The following is a 22,566-nucleotide window of genomic DNA, read 5'->3' as shown; positions in this document are numbered from 1 at the left end:
TATATATATATATATATATATATATATATATACCCTCTATGGTTGGTAGCCGGCCAAGGAATGGCCAACTGGATTTGGGTGGCCCTAGGTGGCCATTTTAGAGGCCGAGAGGTGTTTTGGGCGACATAGTGGCCCAAAATTAGGAAATGACACTAATATCGGATTTTGGGCAGTCAGGGCATTTGGGGCCAGGCCCTTAACCTAACCTAACCTAAGCAAATGTCGCTTCCTTCCCTTTCTCCAGTCTCCTCCATCCATCAATCTGTTCCCTTCCTCCAGTTCCTCAAATTCTCTCTGGTTCCTCCTCCTCTTACTGATCTCATCATGAGTAGTCAAGTTAAAGCTGATATTAACACTGCTTCTCTTGTTATCATTATTACTGATGTTTCTCTCATTCTACTTCCTGCTCTTAACTGCTCTTATTCTTCTCTCCTTCTCAGGTTGTCTCTTCTTCTTGGAGTCTTCTGCAAGAGGAAACAAGGAAGGACGCACAATCATAGACTCTCTCTCTCTCTCTGTCCATTGGCCTCCCAGCGTTATTGATCTTTCTCCTCAGGATCAATTTCTTCTCCAGATGTTAAATCTCTGAGGCACAACCATTTTGTGAGGCACTGGGGAAAGAAGACATTTCAAAATGATACAACCTAAGTTTCCTCCAAGGACCAAAGAAGAGAATCCGAGAGATTCTCAAGAACCAAGTTCCACTAAAACGAAAAAAAGGTCCTTTCAATCCCCAGGAAATCAGAAAATCTCACAGAAAAGCCTCCGGAAGATCTGGACATCACACTGATGAACAAAATCTGCCAGGCTCTTTGGGAAAAGGGGGTGAATGACCCTGGTGATGAAACCAGAGGATTAGTAAAAAAATCAAAGATGAAAGGAACTTTGTTAGTCATGAAGAGCCTCAATATGTCAGACACTGATTTGGAAAGAAAACTCAAAGACTTCTAGCAACTCTCGAGGAAACTCTTGAGAAAACAAGTCTCTCTTTCCAAAACACAATTCTGGTGACATTGACCAGCTTAAAGCAGAGATCCAAGATGCTGTTCCAGAGCCCTAGAAAAGATCCGTGAGAAATATGATCCCTCAGACCCACAGGATGTACAAAAGGTTTGCAAAAGAAATAGAAGAGTTTGGGAGTGAGCTGTTCTGACATGATACAAAATCCTCTGAAGCAGAACTCCTGTCTCTTAATGAACGCCTCTGTCAGATCTTGCCCTACTGACTGGCTCCTGATCATTCTCTAACAGATCCAGGTAACATCATGGTCTCTTTACAAGTGGCGGATGATCAGGAGTTAAATAGAGGTCCCCATGGCAATAAAAATATCACTGTAAAACAAAAAGAAATCCTCAACAAAAGACAAAATGGGAAAAGACTTTGAAGTTGTGATTATATCTGGTGATGCAGGTTCTGGAAAGACCACAATTCTCTGTTCCTATGCAGAGGGATGGTGCAAGAAGACAACGGATATTCCAGAACTCTCTTCCTTCCCATTATTACTGCATGCAGTTCAGGAATCATGACCATGACAACTTTGATGACTACCTAAAGAGCTTGATTCCAAAAACTGTTGCTCGATTTCCCTTTGGTCTTGTCAAATCGGTAGTCCTAAGTTCAGAGTGTTTGGTCTTGTGTGATGGCTATGATGAGTGCAATGAGAAATCTAAAAAGCTTTTCTCTGAAATGCTGTCACTTGCTTCAAATAAGATGAAGTTTGTTGTCACAACACGTCCAGGGAATACTGTGGGACTAACAGGTATTGTGAACAAAGCAAAACGTTCCAGAATCAACCTCAAAGTTTCAGGTCTTCAGGAAGAGGACATGAAATTGCTCACAGAAAAGCTCATTGGCCACCTGGTGAAAGATGATGACGTCACCCAACAGGAGCAGATGAAGAAAGAGCTGCTTCAGAAAATAGAAGAAATGGACACTGGCACTGGAGCCATCCTGCAAACCCCACTGTATTTTAACCTGTTCATCCTCCTTTACATTGAGTGTCCAGAGTTAAGGGATGAAATGAGCACCAGGACATCAGTCTACTTACAGCTGAGAAAGCACAAGATCAAGAGAATCTCCGACAAGACAGGAATCTCTGAAGAATCACTGGAGGAGGAATTTGATGCACTGTACAGAAAATGGTCTCTGAAGCATTACATGGAGGAGAAATATGAATGGTCTGAGGCAGATGTTAGAAGCTTCAAAATGAGATTAATTAATTCTCCAAAAGAGGTGCTTCAGAACTTTGATGCCATCATGTCATCCTATTTCTCCATAAAGAAAACAAAGAAGCAACTGGAGATTGTAAATGTCTACTGCCACAGACACAGAAGTGAGCAAGCGTTTGCAGCTGCAGGCAGCATCTGCGATGACGTCATCACATCAGCTGGAAGGAGGCAGCAAGGAGGAGGAAAGATTCTTGGCGATGTGCTGCGCTCAAAAGGATTATGGGATGGAAGAGATATAAGACAGTTATTTGGGAAATTCAAAGACATCATTTCCTTCATAACAGGAATCCTTTACAGAACTGAGAGAGATGTGTTGTATGATACAATAGATCATATCCATGAACTCTATGTATCATACAGCACTCTCTCTTGGTTATGAATCATGATGATCTTTTGGATCCATGAATAGAAACTAGAGTGGACAAAAAGGTTCTGGAGTCACTTGTGTCACAAATGGAGAGAAGAACTCGTCTGAAGGAGAGAGTGAGATTCATAAAACCCAAAAGTCTCTATGTCCTTCCGTCCTTACTGCCTAAACTGAGGCCCAAAGAGATTGAACTGCAGTTTTTATCTTTAGAAGTAGCAAAAGATATTTCGCCATTGAGTGAAGCATCAAAAGCTGCTTATGAGGCGAATGCATGAACATTTCTATTGGGATAAATCTAAGGGACCTGCCACTGCTTGCAGGAGGAGAGGCTTTGCCTCCACTGGATTATTTACGTAAGTAGGAATTTCTTCTTCTTCTTCTTCAACCTTTACTCCCTTAATTATAAAGTACTGAAGCCTTCAGCCATCATCACAAACTACTTTAGCTTTTTAGTTATTCTCTCTTTTCTTCTTTTCTTCTTCTTCTTCTTCTTCTTCTTTTCTTCTCCTTCCTCCTCCTCCTCCTCCTCCTCCTCCTCATGAGTATTTATGTAGAGCAACTCTGAAGAAGAAGAAGAAGAAGAAGAAGAAGAAGAAGAAGAAGAAGAAGAAAGAAGAAGAAGAAGAAGAAAAGAAAAAGTTCAAATGTCACTGAATTGCTTCTTTGTTTTAATAGAGATTTTAAAGAGTTACGTAAATACATCGGCATCTTTTTTTTCTCTCTCTCTCTCTCTATATATATATATATATATATATATATATATATATATATATATATATATATATATATATATATATATATATATATATATATATATATATATATATATATATATATAATAAAAATCAAAAGAGCAACAGTTTAGTTATGCTGCTTTTCTTCTATATAGTCAGTCATTATTATTATTATTATTATTATTATTATTATTATTTTCTGTTGTTGTAGATAATATTAATGCATAATAATAATAATAATAATAATATTTATAATAATAATAATATCTCACAAATTCTTCTCATTTGTTTCATCCCACAGATGTGGAAATTGTGGATGATGGAAGAATGGCAGACTTGGAGAGCCTTCGTCGTCCCTTTTCTCCGTGGACTTCTTCAGCAAAGAAACTGACATTAAGATACTCCATGGGAGAGGCTCCAGAGGACCGCATTGCCCAAGTCCTAAACAGGACTTTGGTTCCCACAAGCAGGGGAGAAGGAGCAGGAACCACTGATTTAGTAATTGAATTTGATAAAGGTGAGTATCAGTATCATCCAAAGTCAACCGTCACTCAAGAAACTGTTCCTGTTCCTTTTCCTTCTTCTTCTTCTGTCCTCCTCCTCCTCCTCCTCCTCCTCCTCCTCCTCCTCCTCCTCCTCCTCCTCCTCCTTTATGAATAGAATGAAAAGGAGAAGAAGCAAGAGTAGCAGAAGAAGAAGAAGAAGAAGAAGAAGAAGAAGAAGAAGAAGAGAGGCCAGGAAAAGGAAGACTTTCAATATATATAATAATAATAAATTTTTCTTGCATAATAAGAGTATTGAAAGTCTTCACTACATTTTGTGCTATTTCTGTTTTCACCTCCTCCTCCTCCTCCTCCTCCTCCTCCTCCTCCTCCTCCTTCTCCAACTCCTTCTCCTCCTCCTCATCCTCATATTTCCTCTCAGTTATAGCACAGTGATTCTCCTCAGTGTTTATATAGACATAGAAATGTATATATAGTATGTATATATATATATATATATATATATATATATATATATATATATATCTATATATATATATATATATATATATATATATATATATATATATATATATATATATATATATATATATATATAGAGAGAGAGAGAGAGAGAGAGAGAGAGAGAGAGAGAGAGAGATAGAGACCACCACTGCAGAGAGTTGAAGTCGCCGCCTTCGTCACCATGGCAACGCATCTGATGACGTCACACACACAAGTGATCAGAATGTGATGGCCCATTCCATCCCCCCCCCTCCGCCCTCCCCCCCTTCCCCTCCCCTTTTCAGTTTTTGAGATAGAGTTTCAGTCTTTAGATTGTCCAGTTTCAGTTTTGAGTTCTTTCAGACACCAGTTTCAGTTTTTGAGACCAGTTTCAGTCTTTAGTGAGAGAATTTCAGTTTTCCCAGTTTCAGTTTTTGAGACCAGTTTCAGTTTCAGAGACCAGTTCAGTTTTAGTTCCAGTTTCAGTTTTAGTGACCAGTTTCAGTTTTTAGAGACCAGTTTCAGTTTTGAGTTCTTCAGTTTTTAGAGACCAGTTTCAGTCTTTAGAGACCAGTTTCAGTTTTAGAGACCAGTTTCAGTCTTTAGAGACCAGTTTCAGTTTTTAACCAGTTTCAGTTTTTCGGACCAGTTTCAGTCTTTAGAGACCAGTTTCAGTTTTAGAGACCAGTTTCAGTTTTAGAGACCAGTTTCAGTTTTTAGAGACCAGTTTCAGTTTTAGAGACCAGTTTCAGTTTTTAGAGACCAGTTTCAGTTTTTTCATAGACCAGTTTCAGTCTTTAGAGACCAGTTTCAGTTTTAGAGACCAGTTTCAGTCTTTTTTAGAGACCAGTTTCAGTTTTAGAGACCAGTTTCAGTTTTAGAGACCAGTTTCAGTTTTTAGAGACCAGTTTCAGTTTTTTAGAGACCAGTTTCAGTTTTTAGAGACCAGTTTCAGTTTTTTAGAGACCAGTTTCAGTTTAGACCAGTTTCAGTCTTTAGAGACCAGTTTCAGTTTTTAGAGACCAGTTTCAGTTTTAGAGACCAGTTTCAGTTTTAAAGACCAGTTTCAGTCTTTAGAGACCAGTTTCAGTCTTTAGAGACCAGTTTCAGTTTTAGAGACCAGTTTCAGTCTTTAGAGACCAGTTTCAGTTTTAGAGACCAGTTTCAGTTTTAGAGACCAGTTTCAGTTTTAGAGAGACCAGTTTCAGTTTTAGAGACCAGTTTCAGTTTTTAGAGACCAGTTTCAGTTTTAGAGACCAGTTTCAGTGAAAACAGTTTCAGTTTTAGAGACCAGTTTCAGTTTTTAGAGACCAGTTTCAGTTTTAGAGACCAGTTTCAGTTTTAGAGACCAGTTTCAGTTTTTAGAGACCAGTTTCACCAGTTTCAGTTTTAGAGACCAGTTTCAGTTTTAGAGACCAGTTTCAGTTTAGACCAGTTTCAGTTTTTGAGACCAGTTCAGTTTTAGAGACCAGTTTCAGTTTTTAGAGACCAGTTTCAGTCTTTAGAGACCAGTTTCAGTTTTAGAGACCAGTTTTCTTTAGAGACCAGTTTCAGTTTTGAGAGACCAGTTTTAGAACGACAGTTTCAGTTTTGATTAAAACGTTATAGAGACCAGTTTCAGTTTTTAAGACCAGTTTCAGTTTTTGAGACCAGTTTCAGTTTTAGAGACCAGTTTCAGTCTTTAGAGACCAGTTTCAGTTTTTGAGACTAGTTTCAGTTTTAGAGACTAGTTTCAGTCTTTAGAGACCAGTTTCAGTCTTTAGAGACCAGTTTCAGTTTTAGAGTCCAGTTTGAGTTTTTGAGACCATTTTCAGTCATTAGAGACCAGTTTCAGTTTTAGAGACCAGTTTCAGTTTTGAGACAGTTTTAGAGACCAGTTTCAGTCTTTAAAGACCAGTTTCAGTTTTAGAGACCAGTTTCAGTCTTTAGAGACCAGTTTCAGTTTTTAGAGACCAGTTTCAGTTTTAGAGACCAGTTTCAGTCTTTAAAGACCAGTTTCAGTTTTAGAGACCAGTTTCAGTTTTTAGAGATCAGTTTCAATCTTAAAAGACAGTTTCAGTTTTAGAGACCAGTTTCAGTTTCAGAGACCAGTTTCAGTTTTAGAGACCAGTTTCAGTTTTAGAGACCAGTTTCAGTTTTAGAGACCAGTTTCAGTTTTTAGAGACCAGTTTCAGTTTTCAGTTTTAGAGACCAGTTTCAGTTTTTAGAGACCAGTTTCAGTTTTAGAGACCAGTTTCAGTCTTTTGAGACCAGTTTCAGTTTAGAGACCAGTTTCAGTTTTAGAGACCAGTTTCAGTTTTAGAGACCAGTTTCAGTTTTAGAGACCAGTTTCAGTTTTTGAGACCAGTTTCAGTCCTTTATGAATAGAATTTTTTTGAGTTTCAGTTTTAGAGACCAGTTTCAGTTTTTAGAGACCAGTTTCAGTTTTAGAGACCAGTTTCAGTTTCAGTTTCAGTTTTGAGACCAGAGACCAGTTTCCTCCTTTTCCTCCTCCTCTTTCAGTCTTTTAGAGACCAGTTTCAGTTTTTAGAGACCAGTTTCAGTCTTTAGAGACCAGTTTTGTCTTTAGAGACCAGTTTCAGTCTTTAGAGACCAGTTTCAGTTTTAGAGACCAGTTTCAGTTTTTTGATACCAGTTTTTATAGAGACCAGTTTTTTTAGAGAGACCAGTTTCAGTTTTAGAGACTTTCAGTAGAGACCAGTTTCAGTTTTAGACGTCACCAGTTTCAGTTTTAGAGACCAGTTTCAGTCTTTAGAGACCAGTTTCAGTTTTTAGAGACCAGTTTCAGTCTTTAGAGACCAGTTTCAGGTTTTAGAGACCAGTTTCAGTCTTTAGAGACCAGTTTCAGTCTTTAGAGACCAGTTTCAGTCTTTAGAGACCAGTTTCAGTTTTAGAGACCAGTTTCAGTTTTAGAGACCAGTTTTCAGTTTTAGAGACCAGTTTCAGTTTTAGAGACCAGTTTCAGTTTTAGAGACCAGTTTCAGTTTTTAGAGACCAGTTTCAGTCTTTAGAGACCAGTTTCAGTTTTAGAGACCAGTTTCAGTTTTTAGAGACCAGTTTCAGTTTTTAGAGACCAGTTTCAGTCTCTTTAGTTTTAGACCAGTTTCAGTTTTAGAGACCAGTTTCAGTCTTTAGAGACCAGTTTCAGTTTTAGAGACCAGTTTCAGTTTTTGAGACCAGTTTCAGTCTTTAGAGACCAGTTTCAGTTTTAGAGACCAGTTTCAGTCTTTAGAGACCAGTTTCAGTCTTTAGAGACCAGTTTCAGTTTTTGAGACCAGTTTCAGTTTTAGAGATCAGTTTCAGTCTTTAGAGACCAGTTTCAGTTTTTGAGACCAGTTTCTTTAGAGACCAGATTCAGTCTTTAGAGACCAGTTTCAGTCTTTATAGACCAGTTTCAGTCTTTAGAGACCAGTTTCAGTCTTTAGAGACCAGTTTCAGTTTTAGAGACCAGTTTCAGTTTTTGAGACCAGTTTCAGTTTTTGAGACCAGTTTCAGTCTTTAGAGACCAGTTTCAGTTTTTGAGACCAGTTTCTTTAGAGACCAGTTTCAGTTTTAGAGACCAGTTTTTTTAGAAGGACCAGTTTCAGTTTTTAGACCAGTTTCAGTCTTTAGAGACCAGTTTCAGTTTTAGAGACCAGTTTCAGTCTTTAGAGACCAGTTTCAGTTTTAGAGACCAGTTTCAGTCTTTAAAGACCAGTTTCAGTTTTAGAGACCAGTTTCAGTTTTAGAGACCAGTTTCAGTCTTTAGAGACCAGTTTCAGTCTTTAAAGACCAGTTTCAGTTTTAGAGACCAGTTTCAGTCTTTAGAGACCAATTTCAGTTTTAGAGAACAGTTTTATTTTTAGAGATCAGTTTCAGTCTTTAAAGACCATTTTCAGTTTTAGACACCAGTTTCAGACCAGTTTAGTCTTTAGAGACCAGTTTCAGTTTTAGTGAGACCAGTTTCAGTCTTTAGTTTTTAGAGACCAGTTTCAGTCTTTAAGACCAGTTTCAGGTCTTTAGAGACCAGTTTCAGTTTTAGACCATTTTCAGTCTTTAGAGACCAGTTTCAGTTTTGAGACCAAACTTTAGGGTCTTTGAGACCAATTTCCCTCTTTAGGTCCAAAGCCATCCGGCCAAGGTTTTTCTTTCGGAGATCCAACTGCAACCAATTGGGGCCAATTTGCTTCAATTCTTGACGATTCGGACCAATTTTTGGCCCAATTCGGTTAACTTTAGGCCAATCTTGACCAGTTTTTGACAATTTTGACCAATTTTTGGTAAATTTTAGAAGATTTTTACCGATTTTGGGCCAATCTTGACCAGTTTCGACTAATATTTTGGCTAATTTTGGACTGTTCTGACCCATTTTTGCCTGAAAGAAAAGTAGCACCATCTCTGAATTGGCTCTTTCACTTGATCAGAGATTTTAAATAAAGAGTGATGTCTCAACACATCGGCATCTGTCTCTTTCTCTCTGTCGCCCTCTATACATATCATAGAGTTTATTTAATATTATATATATAATAAATGTGTGAGTGAGTGAGTGAGGAGAGAGGAGAGAGAGAGAGAGAGAGAGAGAGAGAGAGAGTTTCAGAGAGACAGTCAAGTAGAGTTTCAGTCTTGTTAATAATATCCCTGCCATTTTTGTCTTTCCTCAGATCGAGACTTGAAGCTTCTGCTCCAGTCGCTGACTCTTCCGCCTCTGACGTCAATTCTCCCTCTAAGATTTGTGTGTTGAAGACGCTGGTAGAAAGGAAAAAGTGATAGATTATGAAGACATTTAACGATGGAGAGATCGATAGTGAAAGAGAGAAGAAAAAGAAGAAGATGATGATGAAGAAGACCAGAAGAGAAAGTATTTAGAAAGAAGAAGAAGAGGAAGAAGAAAGAAGAGAAGAAAAGAGAAGAAGAAGAGAAGAGAAGAAAAGTCACCTTGAAGTCACACAGTGAAGACTTGAAGATCATCGCAGGAAGGAAGGAAGTAAAAGGAAGGAAATGAAGGAGCAACCTGCCTTATCCTGCAGCTGTTTCTCTTTTCAGGCAGTTTCGTCCCAGGTCTCTTTTGTCTTTATTTCCTTTATTCTTTTTTTTTTCTTTCTTTAGAGAGAGAGAGAGAGAGAGTACAATATTAAGACCTGTATTTGTCATACCAATGGGAAGCCCACAGAGGCTCATCAACAGCAAGTCTATCCTTCACCTCTCTCTCTCTCTCTCTCTCTCTCTCTCTCTCTCTCTTTTGACAGCTTCACGGGAAAAATGAGAGATTATTCACTGCCTCATTCACACTCCCACTGCTGAATCAGGGAGGAGGAGGAGGAGGAGGAGGAGGAGGAGAAGAAGACTTCCATATTACAAGTCACTGAATATACCTTTATATACCCTTCCATTTCAACACCTCCCCCTCCCCCTCCCTCCCTAGCACTTTCTAGACCCTCCTCCCTCCCTCCCTTAGTCTCCCATTCTTCCCACATGACCAAGCCCCCTGAAAGAAGCACTCTGCTCCATTTTTTCTGTGCTTCTGTTATGCTGTCACTGAAAGGAAAGGAAAGGAAAGGAAAGGAAAGGAATGAGAGAGAGAGAGAGAGCATGTGTCAAAGAGTTGATTTCAAATGAATGGATAAATAATTAAGATAAATACCTTATTCAAATGTTTAGTTGTATTGATATTAAGGCCATATTCAACAGGGATATCACCTGACATAAATAGAGAACTATTCTTCCATATTTCAAGTTATGTTGTTCTATATATTATATGCATTGTCATGTTTGCTTATCAGTAAGGATCACCTTTAAGAGTCTGAGACCCATATGCTGTGTATATATATATATATATATATATATATATATATATATATATATATATATATATATATATATATATATATATATATATATATATATATATATATATATATGGATGACTCAAAATATGAAGTCAGAGAGAGAGACAAGGCTTGTGGATCCAATGGTGTCTCTCCTGGTGTTCTGAAATCTCCCAATACAGAGGATATATATATAATAATCACTCTTGCTGCATTCTCTCATGCCATTTTTATGTCTTCTGCTTCACATCTTTTTGTGGCCCATTGCCAAAATGTTGTTGTTGGCCAATCTGCCAAGTATTGGGGACATTTCAGATCATCGTCATGTGTCAGAACAGTGTCAAATAATCCTCTGTCAACTGTCTTACATACAGATGAGGAATGACTAAAAACTGCTGGATATTGTTATCATTTGTTTGTTTTTTTTTCTATTCTCCCAATAATTTACGTCTGTCAGCTTCCTTTATGTTGTTTTGCAGGGGAAGAAATTCAGAGTAGTGGTCATTCATGAAGGTTCTGCTGAAATGTTTATACACTAAGGCTTCTTCTTCCTCTTTATTTAGCTGCATTTCAAGTTCCACTTGTAAAAGTGACAATGTTGAAAATGTTCTATAATGTTTTTTTTTTTTACCGTTCTGCTTTGACATGTTTTTATGACTCTTGAGGTTTATTACTTTATCTATTGTCCTTTTCTTGGACCAAATTTGAGACCCTCTTGCATTTTTAAACTATAATAATGTTGCAGTCGATAGATAGACTGACCTATATATCATGTCTATCTTATCTATGTTTCTATCTGACATCCATGAGACCCTGTTCATTTTTAAACTATAATATTTTCATGGTTTGTAATAATCTAATGTAAGATTGTTTTTGTGTTCTTATTTTCTTTGTAATATTAGATTTTTTATTTTGTATTCCTGTAAGCAATGTTTGTAGGTATGGGCTTTTTGTATTGTTATCCAAAAGAAGATTGGATGAATAAAAAAAAAAAAAAAAAATCTTGTGAGAAACTGGCCTGCGCTTAATATTGATGCGCTTCCGGTTACTCGCTTGATGTCAGTTTGGTTAAAAGCAGCGGAAGGAAGGAAGGAAGGACAGACATCCAAAATCATCATCAGTCAGTCATTCGCCCAACGAACTTCGTCATGGACGCGGCAAAGGAAGACCATTGGGATTTATTATCCGCCTCCCGGCAGGCAAGCAAGGAGGAGGAGGAGGATAGGAGGAGGAGCGAGGAAGATCATCGTGGCTGGGTTATAGTTAAAGAACAAGACGTCACTGAAGTCAACAGACCTTCGGTTTTTGTTGGGACGAAAGGTTATTGTGTAGGGCGGTGCCAAACTTCCATTCAAAATGAAATTTGGTGGATTAGAGGTCGTTTAGTGTATATCAAGATGTTGGGAATACTTTTTCGGATTTATCTAGGATGGAGAAGGGACACAGACTCTTTGCACTCTGGAAGGGTATTTTACAGACAACATGTACAGAAAAAATATCCAGAAAGTTTTACGAAACACGTCATGCTAATTTGTTCTAATGATTTTCCCAAAATTTGTTTTTCAGCAAGAATAAGCCAGAAATTTTCAAGCTGTGAACAACTTTCATCTGCTACTTAGGCAGAGGGGAGTCTTTCTTTCAATGGAATGTTTAGGAGACAAATTGAAGGAAAGAGAAAAGCAAAGACCTTCACTTCTCTTCACTGAGTTTCTGTGATAGACAGAATTTGACTTATTGGTCTGGTTTGAGTTATATACATCAGTCTGCTACTGAAGCAATGAGCTCCAACAAAGCTTTTATCGTTAAGGACCCTGAGTATTCTAGTTTTACAATGGAAGGATATATAAAAATATATAAATATAAATAAAAAAATACTATTATGATAACATATATCCATCGGGTGTCCCCGGGTTGTGGAGACTTTATGACGAGGCCAAGATAAGTATGAATCCACGAATCTATATACTACAGGAAGACTTTTTGAGGAACATACAGACCGTTAGAGACTAGCATAAGACAACCACCGGCCGGTGTCGAAGAAAAATAATCGCCTTCAAAACCCGTTTCATTAAAAATCACAATATACTTTTGAGGCGGCAAAAAGACTATGTATCAAAACCAGAAATAACCTTACAACACAACAAATTTTCTTGTACTTAAAGCTTATAAAAATAAAAACGCGGAACTTATCCCCCCGCTTCTTAGGAATTTTGGAATTAATGTCACATTTAAGAACAATAAAACAATGAAAATTTTACTGACAATACTTAAAGGGTGTTGCCATGCAAAATTCCATTAAAATTTGACAGCTTTTATATTGGCCAAATCAAGGAAAGCACTGGAAAAAAAGAATTGAACAGCATAAAGAGAAAATGTGAGAATGCAACAACAGTGATTTTAACATGTTAGTGAGAATCAATCATGCTATTAACTGGGAAGGGCAAAAAGGATTGTAAATTCTAATAATGATCTGAAAGCCGAAGCGCGTGAATCTCGTTTATAAAAGAAAGGTACAGCCATAACTTGAATTCTTCTTTCAAATGGGATAGAAGAAAGGAGGCGAAACAAAAAAGAAATCCATCGGTAACATTCTCACAGAAGCCCCAAAACCGCACATATAATATATCTTTGTAATAACTTGATACAGAGCTCCTCCCTTAAACTTATCCAATCCGTAGCCTATTTTCTCTATTTGACATCTGTAAACTAAAGAAATCTTTTCTCCCCCCCCCACCATTACCTCAAATCTACCCTGAAAATATTATTCCAATCTGCGCCAAAGATCTGGCTTCTCTCTGGCGAGAATCGCTCATTTTGGCCGCGTGTACCCAGGGGAAATTTGATGAAGAAGTCATTGGTGCTCTTCCCTCAGGTCCGATATCTCATTTTTCTGACTCTAAAGATCAAAATTTTCACTGTGAACCCACATTTGTAATGAATAAATATAAATAAATGAAAGTTATATGATAAGGTGGCTGTGTTCAGTCACGTGGTAATCGACAGCGTATCATCTTCGAAGAAGATAAAGATTTGAGAATTTAATTACACAAATACACACACACACACACACACATATATATATATATATATATATATATATATATATATATATATATATATATATATTACATAAACTAATATATAAATAAGAAGTGAAATTCTAAATGATGTGGGGGGATATGAAGAAGGTACACAGTGATGATTACATTAGTTAGGGTGCTTCCTTCACTACAAAAAGACTGAGAACCACTGATACACACACACACACAGATAAGGACTTCCTCCGAGAGACCAGAAGGGAATCCGGCCTTACAGCCGAAGGCCAGGAGGGAGGAGAGGAGGAGGAGGAGGAGAGGAGACACTTCCTCTCTCCCTCCTCTCCCTTGGGCCCAGTAGGGTCACAGCATGAGCAGCAGCAGCACCCCATGAGTTCATCTCTAGACCTCAAGGTGGCGGTTTCATGACGAATTTTAATATGAAAATGGTTGTCCTTCTGCAAAACGTCCATTTGTTAATAATAATGAGATGATGACATTGTTCATTATTTCATTTGACTGAAAGGACCTTCGCTACTGTAGAGTGGCAATATCACTGCACATTGAAGATTCTACAAAGCCTTTCTTAGAATAAAGAAAATGTCTCAAAATCACGTCATGACATTATTACATTCACATGGTCATTATTATTATTATTATAAGAAACACATAATAGCATTGCCATATAGATTATTCAATAATCACGAATGTTTCGCAGAAACGATATATTTTTTGAAATCGGATTCCTTGAGCTTAAAAGTAATGTTAAAAAATAACGAAAACATTACTTTTTGCAAATAATTGATGATATACATTCAAGCAATTAAGTAACTTACCTATAATTAACACGAAGCAGGGTCCCAATAAGGCCGGCAGCATCTGCACAGATTAGCTCCTACATTGCGAGCGGACGTTCACCTCACAACATCGAAATCAATCCGATCCCTTCTGGAAATGACACATCCAACGGAGAGCCAAGGTTGATTCACTCACTGGCAACTTCTGATTTCCAATTGCTTTATTTTTACATTGCTTTTGTTCTCCATACTAGACAAGGGATGAAGCGAACGCCATTTGATTCATTAATAAGCTGTCTGCTTTTAAAGGCTATAGTTGTTTTTAACTGCTTATATCTTGTAAAAACTAATGATTAAAGGTCGCTGTGTAACATCATCAAAGACACAACAAACGTATTGCCATGGTCAGATGGACCACTCCGCCTTCCTACCTTTCTTCCTTCCTTCCTGTGCGGCAATGCTTCCTCCTCCTCCTCAACCTCTTTATTCATCAGTAATAAATATCAATGTCAGTTATTGATACGGTCATTAAATATCAGAAAAATGACTTTGAAATGACCTCAAAGCTATAGTAGAATAGTCCAGCTCTTAGTCTGTTGACGAATAATTTAGATATAGTCGTGAAACATTGAGAGAGAGAGAGAGAGAGAGAGAGAGAGAGAGAGAAAGTTAACCAGTGTTATCAGTGACAAGTGAATTAAGACCAACGACTGACGCGTTCAAGTTTCAAAGGTCCCAACATTCGTCTTTGAAAATCGACGGTTTTCCTTTAGGATAAATAGACCTATTAAGCCTCCTCCACTCTAGACAAGAATATATCTATATATAAACAAACAGAATTCATTTATTTTTCAGGGAGGTACTTGATCAATATTCTGAGAGCTAATCTCTCTCTCTCTCTCTCTCTCTCTCTCTCGCTACTGACGGCTGTGAGTCTGGGACTGTTGAGAAAAACTTAGACAATTTCCTTCAGAAATCTTCATATTAAAGTTGCATAAGTTAAATGAACAATGTTGTATTCCTCTGTTAATAATTCGTGATCGTTGTTTATGTAATTAGACAAAAATCAATGTATTAAACTTAGTAAGAGCATAATAAGGATCATGTGTCTAGAGATGAAGAAAGCTTCAGAGGAAATGACGAAGCGACTGAGGAGCACCACATTCACTCGACCTTCTGGTCGGAATAAGGGCGAGTTTCACTTTTCGGGTTGAGGGAGGATATTGCTACTTCTCGCTTTCTCTCCCTCTCTCTCTGCAGTTTATACACAGTTTTGATTTTTATATTTTCATAACGTAACCTTCAAGCGCAAGTGGTTCTGAATACAAACTTCGCATTACTCTTGACACTTGTTTATTATTATTAATCCGCCTTCTTTTGGAGCAGGGTTCTGTATAATCCTGCAGCATTTTATTCAGTACATTTCAAAATCTTCTTTGAAGGACTTTTTTTTTTTTATTTAGCTGCAGTGAACAGTTGGCCACAGATGATATAATTTTCAAGTCGAAGCCACACATTCATACATACATACATATACATACATACATACATACATGCATACAGCCTCTCCATCTCTATAGTTTACACAAAATTGCACACACACATATATATATATATATATATATATATATATATATATATATATATATATATATATATATATATATGAGTTTGTGTGTGTATACATTCCTATACCAAGAAGGGTTTAGACAATCATTACAATAATTATTATTGTAATTAAAATAATAATAATGATTATTATCATTATTATTGTCATTAGTAGTGACTGCCTTCTGGCGTCTACGAAGACGCAGCGAGACCTCTTTTCAGTACCTTGTGACAATACACCGACCACTCCACACCAGCCAGGTGACATGGAAGACCTGACCATCAAAAACGTCCACCCAAAAGCAGCAGAAAGAGCAAAGGCTCTGGATCGAGGTCTGGGGTTGAGGAGAGATATTATTACTATCACCAGCCGCTGAAGGGGGTGGGGGGACGCCTTAATCTGGCTCTTCTTCGGCCATTTGGCTCTCAACTGAAAGCACGAAAATGCAATATTCGTCATAGATTGCACCAACCGCCAGAAAGTCCACAGCTGCCTAATCCATTTTGAAGCATTTTATTAATGTTCAACGTCAATATCATGATTTACCCCTAAATAATGATTAGATGCCACTGAGTTCTTCAGAGGCTATGAAGCGATGCCTCCATTCATCACCATGGAGGTCAGGAGACGTTTAAAGGCCTCTATTTTTGATGACCCTTCCACCCACCCTCTCCAAGCCGCCCAGGTCACTCTCGTCTCCTCTTCATCGCACCTACAATACAAAATGAGGATAGCGCACGTTGTCATTGCAATGACTCTCTCAACACAATACACAAGGAGACATGTCACATGCAACGGCAGTATTATATTAGCAACCACCTTCACACTTGCCCTTGTCGGGCACACAAGGGCGCCCACTCGTCATCTGCAGAGAGTCACACTATGATATTCTCTCTTAAATAATCACAACAATCATTCCCTAACATCATTTATAAGTAAACCTCATCAAAATGCTGAACAGTGCCTTTCCATTTGCTTGTGTTGAACCCAGTGATTATGTATCAAAGAGAATGGTATTTTCCATGCCAATTCATATGCATCACTAGATGAGTCCCCGTGACTGTGTCATCAACAGGAGGGAATTACAAAAAGAAATACAGGGACGCAGTTCATGAAAACATGAACCCAACTTTGTACATATTATTATCTTCTCAGTATATAGAGTAAGCCAGAGAAGCGTTGATGATATGTCAGTTCACACAGGTGTTCTCACGACGTTCTCGGGCAATACAAGGAGGCCACAGGCAAGGACCACATTCTTCTCTGGAGCTCCAGCGACTTTGGGAAGCCGACATTCAGATTCATTTCACCGGATAATGACTCGACGAGAAACTCTTCCTCCTCTGATCGAAAATGGAGCGAGTTTCCTCCCTCGGAAGGCACGACGGACGTCTGCTTGCTTGCTTGCTTGCGCTGCTTTTCTCGCAGGAGTTATGATCGACAAGCAAGACTCCTCAGCAGTTCATGGGTATCAAAGACAGGAAATCTCACGGTGACGTGAACTTTTCTTCTCGTTAACACGTTCAAATAAACTGTACAATGTTTATGAAGATTGAAATATACAAATGATGCAATTATTAATTACCCCTTCCATAACACGGTAATGGTTTTGTAAATATATAAAGTAAGTTGGGTTGGCCTTGCTAAGAAGATACTGAATCAGTTATCGTTACAAAGCGGAATTTGACAACATTTCCTGCAGAAGTGCACTTCAAACGAGGTCATCTTCGCCACTATGATTCTGAACACTAGAGCTTCAAGCCCTGGTGAACTGACAATGAAGAATGAAGTGGCATAAGTTTTCATTCATTCTGCAGATATTCTACATGACTGTGTGCAACTGCATGATAAAACTATAAACTATACCGGATAGTCTGTAGACACTACGAAAACCGAATGGCCCGAATCTTTTCGCTTCTCGTTGACTGCAGAGGTTGCCAGTGGGACACATGAGATAAATGACCCTTTGCGACTCACAAACAATTAATGCCGTTGACCACGTCTATCCTTTCTACAAAACAATTACTCATAAAAGGATTCATAATGACACGTTAGCACAGGGTGATCATCTTAGCTAATCATCACAGAAATGATAATTACATTTCCATATATTCTGATCAGATTTCACAACTCGAGTATATACATCTTTTGTTCTTAATTGTGCTTCATTTACTGGGAATAAGCAAATATTGCTCATTTCCAGTCAGTGCTCTCTCTCTCTCTCTCTCTCTCTCTCTCTCTCTCTCACCAAGCGCCACAGACTTTTCGCAGCCCACACCTGAGCATTCCAATGCAGGTCCAGTTTTCCTCCCTCTTGCAAATCTGCCAGAGTCTTCGACTTCACTGCAAAACTGTGACATTCAACCATTAACCCTTTAACGCCGAAGCCCTATTTTCAAAAACGCCTCCTCGCATGCCGCCTCCGAGAGGTAGCGCTGAAGCGGAAAAAAGTTCTTTCTAAAAAAATCACAGCGCTTAGTTTTTAAGATTAAGAGTTCATTTTGGCTCATTTTTTCTCATTGCCTGAAGTTTAGTATGCAATCATCAGAAATGAAAAAATATCATTATCATATATAAATATTGGAATATATGACAGCGAAAAACTCGTATATAACATACAAATCGTAATTGTAAGCAAAACGGTTAAAGCTAATGAGGTAATTTTTTTAGTTAGTATTTTACACTAAATTGCGATGATTTTGGTATATATCACATTGTAAAACGATTAAAGCAACACAGAGAAAATATTATCACAAAATGATGCATGAATTCGTAACGCGCGGACGTAAAAAAACGTTTTTTTCAAAAATTCACCAAAAATCGAAATATTGTGCTAGAGACTTTCCAATTGTTCCAAAATGAATGAAATAGATTGAATATTACTAGACTGTAAGTTTTTTTTTTAGCTTACAATTGCATTTTTGAACCATTTCGATCGAGTTAAAGTTGACCGAAAGTTGATTTTTTTCTATTTATCGTTATTTATATGAAAATATTACAAAACGGTGAAGAGCTAAAAGAATTAATCATTTTTTGTTGTATTTGCATGAAATTTCGCACATTTTGATGTATAACACTTTATGTAACGAATAATATGAAACGGTGAAAATTGGCAAGCTGAATCAAGAAATGACATGATTTTTCAGCGGAGTCCGCGTGCAAGCGCGGAGCGAAGGCTAGTTTTTTCAAAAAATTCACCAAAATCGAAATATTATGCTAGAGACTTGTTTGTTGCAGAATGAAGGCAATGAATGATTGTTACTAGAATGTAGCACTTTGGCACATGGTTGCGTTTTTATCATTTCGGTCGTGAGTCAAAGTTGACTGAATGTTAAAATTTTTTGTCGTTATCGTGATTTAAAATGAAAATGGTAAAACTGTGAAGAGTTAAAGGAATGATTTATTTTTTTGTACTCTATATGAAATTGCGTACATTTTTTGATGTATAACACTTTATGTAACGAATAATATGAAACGGCGAAAAATTACGGAAGTTGACTCAAGAAATGCATGGATTAGCGTAACTATACAAGGAGCGAAGGAAGAAGTTTTTCAAAAATTCACCAAAAATCGAAATATTGTGCAGAGACTCTTCCGTTTGTTGCAGAATTACAAACACGATTATACTGTAATGTAAAGAATTACACACATATTGTTTTTTGATCATTTCTATTATTTAAGCGATTTTAATGTTAAAATCAAATATGTCGATTAACAGAAATATTAATGTCTGTAGAACTAAAGAACGATTTATTTTGTTGTATCATATGAATACCTTACACATTTGATATAATATATTTATGTAATAATAATATAAGAAATGTTAAAAATATATATGTGACCAAGAATGTTAGATTTCATGATCGTATGAAATGCAAGAAGAAGCTTTTTTCAAAACAGAATCGCTGAAATATTAAAGTATAGACTTTTCGTTGTTATATGAAATGAAGCAGGTAAATGAATGATACATTAGAATATGAATTTGCCTACGGTTGCGTTTTTTGATAATTTCGGTCGAGTCAAAGTTGACCGAATGTAAAAATTTTGTCATTTATCGTGATTTCGGCGAAAATATGAAAAAACTGTGAAGAGCTAAAGGAATGACTCATTTTTTGTTGTATTCTACATGAAATTGCGCATAATTTGATGTATAAAAATTTATGTAACGAATAATATGAAACGGCGAAAAATTACGGCAAGGTGACTCAAGAAATGACATGATTTTCAGCGGAGTCCGCGCGCGCGGAGCGAAGGAAAAAGTTTTTTTCAAAAATTCACCAAAAATCGAAATATTGTGCTAGAGACTTTCCGTTTGTTGCAGAATGAAGTTAAATGAATGATTGTTACTAGAATGTAAGAATTTTGGCCTACGGTTGCGTTTTTCGATCATTTCTTGTCGAATCAAATTTCACTGAATGTTAAGATTTTGTCAGTTACCGTGATTTCAGTGAAAATAATAAAAACTGTGAAGAGCTAAATGAAAGAGTTATTTTTGTTGTATTCTACATGAAATTGCGCACATTTTGATGCATAAAACTTTATGTGTTAATATGAAACGGCGAGGAAGGCAAGGTGACTCAAGAAATGACATGATTTTCAGCGAGTCTGGCGAGCGCGCGAGTTTAGCGAAAAGTTAAAAATTATTAAAATCGAAATATTGTGCTAGAGATTCTCCGTTTGCCGCAGAATAACGAAGTTAAATGAATGATCGTTACTAGAATGTAAGAATTTTGGCCTACGGTTGTGTTTTGATCATCATTTCACGAATCACCTATCGAATGTTACAATTTTGTCAGTTGGTCGTGATTTCAGTGAAAATATTAAAAACTGTGAAGAGTTAATGGATGAGTTATTTTTGTTGTTTAAATGAAATTGCGCATTATTTTGATGCGATAAAACTTTTATAAAGAATAATATGAAACGGCGAAAATTACGGTAGCGTGACTCAAGAAATGACATGATTTCTCAGCGGAGTCTGTGAGCGTTGAGCGAAGGAAAGTTTTTTTCAATTAATTAAAAATGAAATATTGTGCTAGATACTTTCTGTTTGTTGCAGAATGAAGTTAATGAATGATGTTGGCCAGAATGTAAGAATTTTGGTTTGTTGTTGTTTTTCGATCATTTCGTCGAATCAAATTTACCGAATGTTACAATTTTTGGTTTAAAGTTATCGATTTATGAAAATATTAAAAAACTGTGAAGAGCTAAATGGATGAGTTATTTTTTGTTGTATTTTAAATGAAATTGCGCACATTTTGATGTATAACACTTTATGTAACGAATAATATGAAACGGCGAAAAAATTACGGCAAGGTGACTCAAGAAATGACATGATTTTCAGCGGAGTCCGCGCGCTGAGCTAAGGAAAAAGTTTATTTCCTAAAAATTCACCAAAATCTAAATATTGTGCTAGAGACTTTCCGTTTGTTGCAAAATGAATATCACCAGAATGTTAGATTTTCAAGCTACCCAAAAGAGACTCCAAGTAAAATATATATATATATATATATATATATATATATATATATATATATATATATATATATATATATATATATATATATATATATATATATATATATATATATATATATATATATATATATATATATATATATATATATATATATATATATATATATATATATATATATATATATATATATATATACATATACATACAATTACATATATATAGACATTCATACATTAATACATATAAATTATATTGTTTTTTACTTTGGTACGAAAACATAACTAAAAGGAATGGTTGTGAAAAACTTTGTTTTTGCATAAAACGAAATAATATACAAAACACCAATGAATACAGATATATAAAAACTTGTAATAAATATAAAGCTAAAAATAAATTCAATGCAGAATACTCACTTGTAAATATAAAACTAAAAATAAATTCAATGCAGAATACTCACTCGTAAATATAAAACTAAAAATAAATTCAATGCAGAATACTCACTCGTAAATATAAAACTAAAAATAAAATATTTACGAGTGAGTATTCTGTTCATGAAAATGTGAGCAATTTTATTTAAAAATACAATAAAAATAACTCATGGGTGTAACTGCAATTATAAGCTAAATTTACATTTTAGTAACATTAAATCATTTACTCAATTTTAAAACAAACGTGAAGTCTCTAGCACAATATTTTCCACTATAGAATTTATGAAGAAAACTTTTCCTTTCCTCAGCTGCCAAGGGTAACTCTGCTGAAAAATCTCTAGAATTCCTTTATTCAATTTTGTCAAATTTCTGCACCGTTTTATATCAGGCGTTACATAAAATTATTATACATGAAAAAGTGCAATTTCATGAAATACAACAAAAAATAACTCATGGTTGTAGCATTTATCAGTTTTGAAATATTTTCATATAAATCACGATGAGTGACAAAATTTAAACCTATGGTCAAATTTGACTCGAACGAAATGGTCAACAAATGCAATTTTAAGCTAAAATTTACATTCTAGTAACATTCAATCAATTACCTCTATTTTGCAACAACAACAAACGGGAAGTCTCTAGCACACATTCCTTTTACAGGAATTTGAAAAAACTTTTCTTCCCTCCGAGAGCGGTAACTTGCTGAAAATCTCAGAATTCTTTTTAGTCACCTTGTCGTAATTTTCGCACTGTTTTATATTAGTTGCGCATAAAGTGTTATACATGAAGATGTGCAATTTCATGTGCAATAAAACAGAAAATAACGCATGGTTGTAGCTTTTATCAGTTTTGAAATATTTTCATATAAATCACGATGAGTGACAAAATTTAAACCTACGGTCAACTTTGACTCGATCGAAATTGTCGTAAAATGCAATTTTAAGTTAAAATCTTACATTCTAGTAATATTCAATCATGTACCTTCATTTTGGTAACAAACGCGAAGTCTTTAGCGCAATATTTCTCTGATTTATAGAATTTTTGAAAAAAACTTTTTCCTTACCTCCGCACGCAGTAACTCTGCTGAATATCTCAGAATTTC

General features: G+C 36.3%; 1 protein-coding gene across 1 annotated transcript in view; it reads left to right on the top strand.

Annotated features, from left to right (window-relative positions):
* Positions 1–9,075, top strand: part of LOC136838028 (uncharacterized) — a 37,028-nt gene extending 27,953 nt beyond the window's left edge. The window contains exons 2-4 of the mRNA XM_067102889.1: positions 441–2,948; positions 3,631–3,846; positions 8,956–9,075. Of these exons, the coding sequence (XP_066958990.1) occupies positions 1,405–2,607 (1,203 nt within the window). The 5' untranslated portion in view covers positions 441–1,404 and the 3' untranslated portion in view covers positions 2,608–2,948; positions 3,631–3,846; positions 8,956–9,075. The remainder of the gene's footprint in view (positions 1–440; positions 2,949–3,630; positions 3,847–8,955) is intronic.
* Positions 9,076–22,566: the final 13,491 nt, after the last annotated feature.

The sequence above is a fragment of the Macrobrachium rosenbergii genome, unplaced genomic scaffold (assembly GCF_040412425.1).
Source record: "Macrobrachium rosenbergii isolate ZJJX-2024 unplaced genomic scaffold, ASM4041242v1 13908, whole genome shotgun sequence".
NCBI lineage: Eukaryota > Metazoa > Arthropoda > Malacostraca > Decapoda > Palaemonidae > Macrobrachium > Macrobrachium rosenbergii.
This window is presented reverse-complemented; position numbering and strand designations above follow the sequence as displayed.